The sequence below is a fragment of the Chanodichthys erythropterus genome, chromosome 10, assembly GCF_024489055.1.
Source record: "Chanodichthys erythropterus isolate Z2021 chromosome 10, ASM2448905v1, whole genome shotgun sequence".
In the NCBI taxonomy this organism is placed as follows: Eukaryota; Metazoa; Chordata; class Actinopteri; order Cypriniformes; family Xenocyprididae; genus Chanodichthys; species Chanodichthys erythropterus.
In genome coordinates, this window is record NC_090230.1 from 18,105,001 (window position 1) to 18,108,074 (window position 3,074).

At 39.8% G+C, this 3,074-nt stretch overlaps 1 protein-coding gene across 1 annotated transcript in view; it reads left to right on the top strand.

Moving 5' to 3' along the window:
* Positions 1–2,712, top strand: part of LOC137028150 (beta-1,3-galactosyltransferase 2-like) — a 19,023-nt gene extending 16,311 nt beyond the window's left edge. The window contains exon 2 of the mRNA XM_067396910.1: positions 1,635–2,712. Coding sequence (XP_067253011.1) covers positions 1,635–2,712 — 1,078 coding nt within the window. The remainder of the gene's footprint in view (positions 1–1,634) is intronic.
* Positions 2,713–3,074: the final 362 nt, after the last annotated feature.

A 3,074-nucleotide genomic window follows, 5' to 3' on the forward strand; every position in this document is an offset into this window, starting at 1 on the left:
ATCCTGAAATGCAAGGCAAGTGTTGTATCACAATAATTAGAAGTTTCCACAAATCCTTTCACTGGATTGGGATGTTCTCTTTTATTCTGAACGGCAAGGACTGTAACATCGAGCGTATGTTGCAGTATTAAACACCTATTTATACCAACTTCATCAGGCTCCGAAAATTCTTCAGAAAGAACACAAAGAATGTCCTTCTCAGCTGCCATAGTTGCAACTCTTGTGTCATCAGAACGGGGTGTTTGATGCACCAGCGTTTCCGTTTAAAAAACGTTTTGCAACGTTTTGTCGGGGCTGAACGCAGCCCAGGTTAAATTTATGGTAATGAGCTATGACGCGGTTCGGCGGCAACCAATTGGAATGTAGAGGTCCTCGCTTGAGAGGCTTCCAATTGGTTGACGCGACCTGTCATGTACTGTTTGTTCAAACCGCCGCCGACGGGAGGGTCAATCGTAAGCCTCTCAAGCGAAGACCTCTACATTCCAATTGGTTGACGTCGACGGCGGTTTGAACGAACAGTACAGCGTTGTTGGCAGGGCGGCCAAGGCGACTGTTGACACACTCGCCGGCGGCGGTGTGAACGCACGGTTAGAAATGTGTTTTTATTGTGGCAAAAAAAGCATCTTCACCTTACTTAAAACATGTTGGATCAACTCAAAATATTGCTTTGAATTAATGTAATTCTCTTAATTGGCTTAAGTTAAAAATTCTAGTGGAAAACGTTAACATATATATATATATATATATATATATATATATATATTTTTTTTTTGTTGAGCCAACGTTTTATTTAAAAAAGGTGTATCTATGACAAAAACAAATAGGGTGTGTGAAGGAAATTTTCATTTTTAATGAAACATAACTTACATTCCATTTTGTTGCAGGATTAACATTTGAATTAACATTTATATGCTTTTGAAAATTAAATGTCCCCAACACTTGGCCAATGTGTGACAATGTGTGTTTGAATATAACCAAAAGAGGAAAGAAATCTAGATGCTGTCTGATTATAACAAGAGCGCTTAGACAGTTGTCTGTATAGATACACTTATTCTATAAAAACTGTTGAACTCTTTTGGAAGACATCCACCTGTGATTATAGCATATTGGAAGGCATTGTTAGGAGTCTGTCTGGTTAGTGTTGCACAGCAGGTTAGTGGAGCACTAGAGACCTTATTCCCAAGTGATTCATAAGGGGCAAGACATAAGCAGAATTTCTACCGCAGGTGTAATGTCAAAAGTTGGCTTTACCAGGAAATTAAACACATCACCTGCAAGCATAAATGCAGTTCTCTCCTCTAATATTGGCACTCTTGGTAAATATGAGCAAAGGCGACTATTAAAATAAATCTTTGAAAATGCTATACAATTTGAATCATGAATCCTTCAATTAATAAATTCTATGAATCAGACTTACTGCAAGCTATCTTTACATCTGTGTCAAAAAGTTCTGTGTTATAAAAAATTCATGAAACTATCATTACTAACTGGTTGTTCATATCATATGACAACCTGTCATGTAGACGTTGAAGATATGTAATCAGTTATATTTGTGGTTAATTATATTTTAATAAATAAAAAAAAGGTCAAAATGAGTCTCACACTGAAATATGTTTCTCTTTTTTTCTCTGCAGTTTGGCTCAGGATAGAAGTCCACAAACAATTAAAACTACGTTTATTCTGCTGCTTTTCTTGACATTCTTAGTGTCTGCCATTGCTTTCGCCTGTGATTTCTCTTTGGACACACTTTTCCCACATACATGGTTTACTAAAATCATGAATCAGACTCATTATAAGGTAACTGATGGCATTTGGGCCGATCATAATCAAAAAGATACATTAGTACCTTTACCAGGTCAACAAATCCAAAACAGAGGTACAGCAATTTATTATCACATAGCTCATCCAAGCAACTATCATTTCATCCTGGATGAACCTGATAAATGTAAGCAGAGTCCGTTCCTGGTCTTGATGGTCCCTGTGGCGCCCAATCAGTTACCAGCTCGTAACGCCATCCGGAGCACGTGGGGGAATGAGAGCACAGTCCAGGGAAAAGCAGTGATTACTCTGTTCTTGGTGGGTTTGACTGGAGGATCCGACTCTGAAAAAGCTCAACAGCAGCTGGAGGAAGAGAGCCGACAACACAGAGACTTACTGCAGAGCAACTTTATGGACTCGTACTTCAACCTGACCATAAAGACGATGGTGATCATGGACTGGCTGGCCACTCGTTGCCCTCAAGCGACTTTCAGTATGAAAGTTGATTCTGACATGTTCTTAAACCTGGAAAACCTGATGACCCTCCTATTGGCACCCAACACACCCAGACAGAACTACATCACTGGAATGGTGATGTGGAACCGGCCTGTCGTCAGAAACCAAAACTCAAAATGGTACGTGTCAGAGGAGCTGTACCCCGAACCGAACTACCCCACGTACCTGCTGGGAATGGGATATGTTTTCTCCAACGACCTGCCAGAAAAAATAGTTGAGGCTTCCAAGGTTGTAAAGGCCTTTAACATAGAAGATGCATATGTGGGTACTTGTCTGAAACAGTTGGGCGTTGCACCCTCATCCCCCCCAAACCCTTCACAGTTTAGAGCCTATCTGGGACAATATAAACGAGAGGATTTTTTCAAGGTCATTACGACAATCCTGGGATCCCCACAGCAGCTAATAGACATCTGGAAGGACATAAAGAGGCCCACATAAAAGTACAGAAGCACAAACAAAAATGAGAAACACAGATTTCTGTTTACAAAGAAAAGAAACATGTCTATTTAAGAACATTTTGTAAAAATGTTCACAACCTGTTAGCGATACGTTCTGTTGGGGTGTTGAACATTTCGCACAGAACACATTCTTGAAGAGGAACGCAGCATCTTGAGATGTGTTTTTAAAGTTGAACTTTTTAACGGGAAACAGGGTTTTAAAAACACAATGCTGACGCACGAGACGTAGATGTCAAAAGTCCACAAAGTTTGTTTACATAGAAAAACAATTAAAAAGCAGCGCAGTGCACTAAAAGCATGTTCTTTCTGAACCGACCTGACGGTTCTGCAATATTATAACAT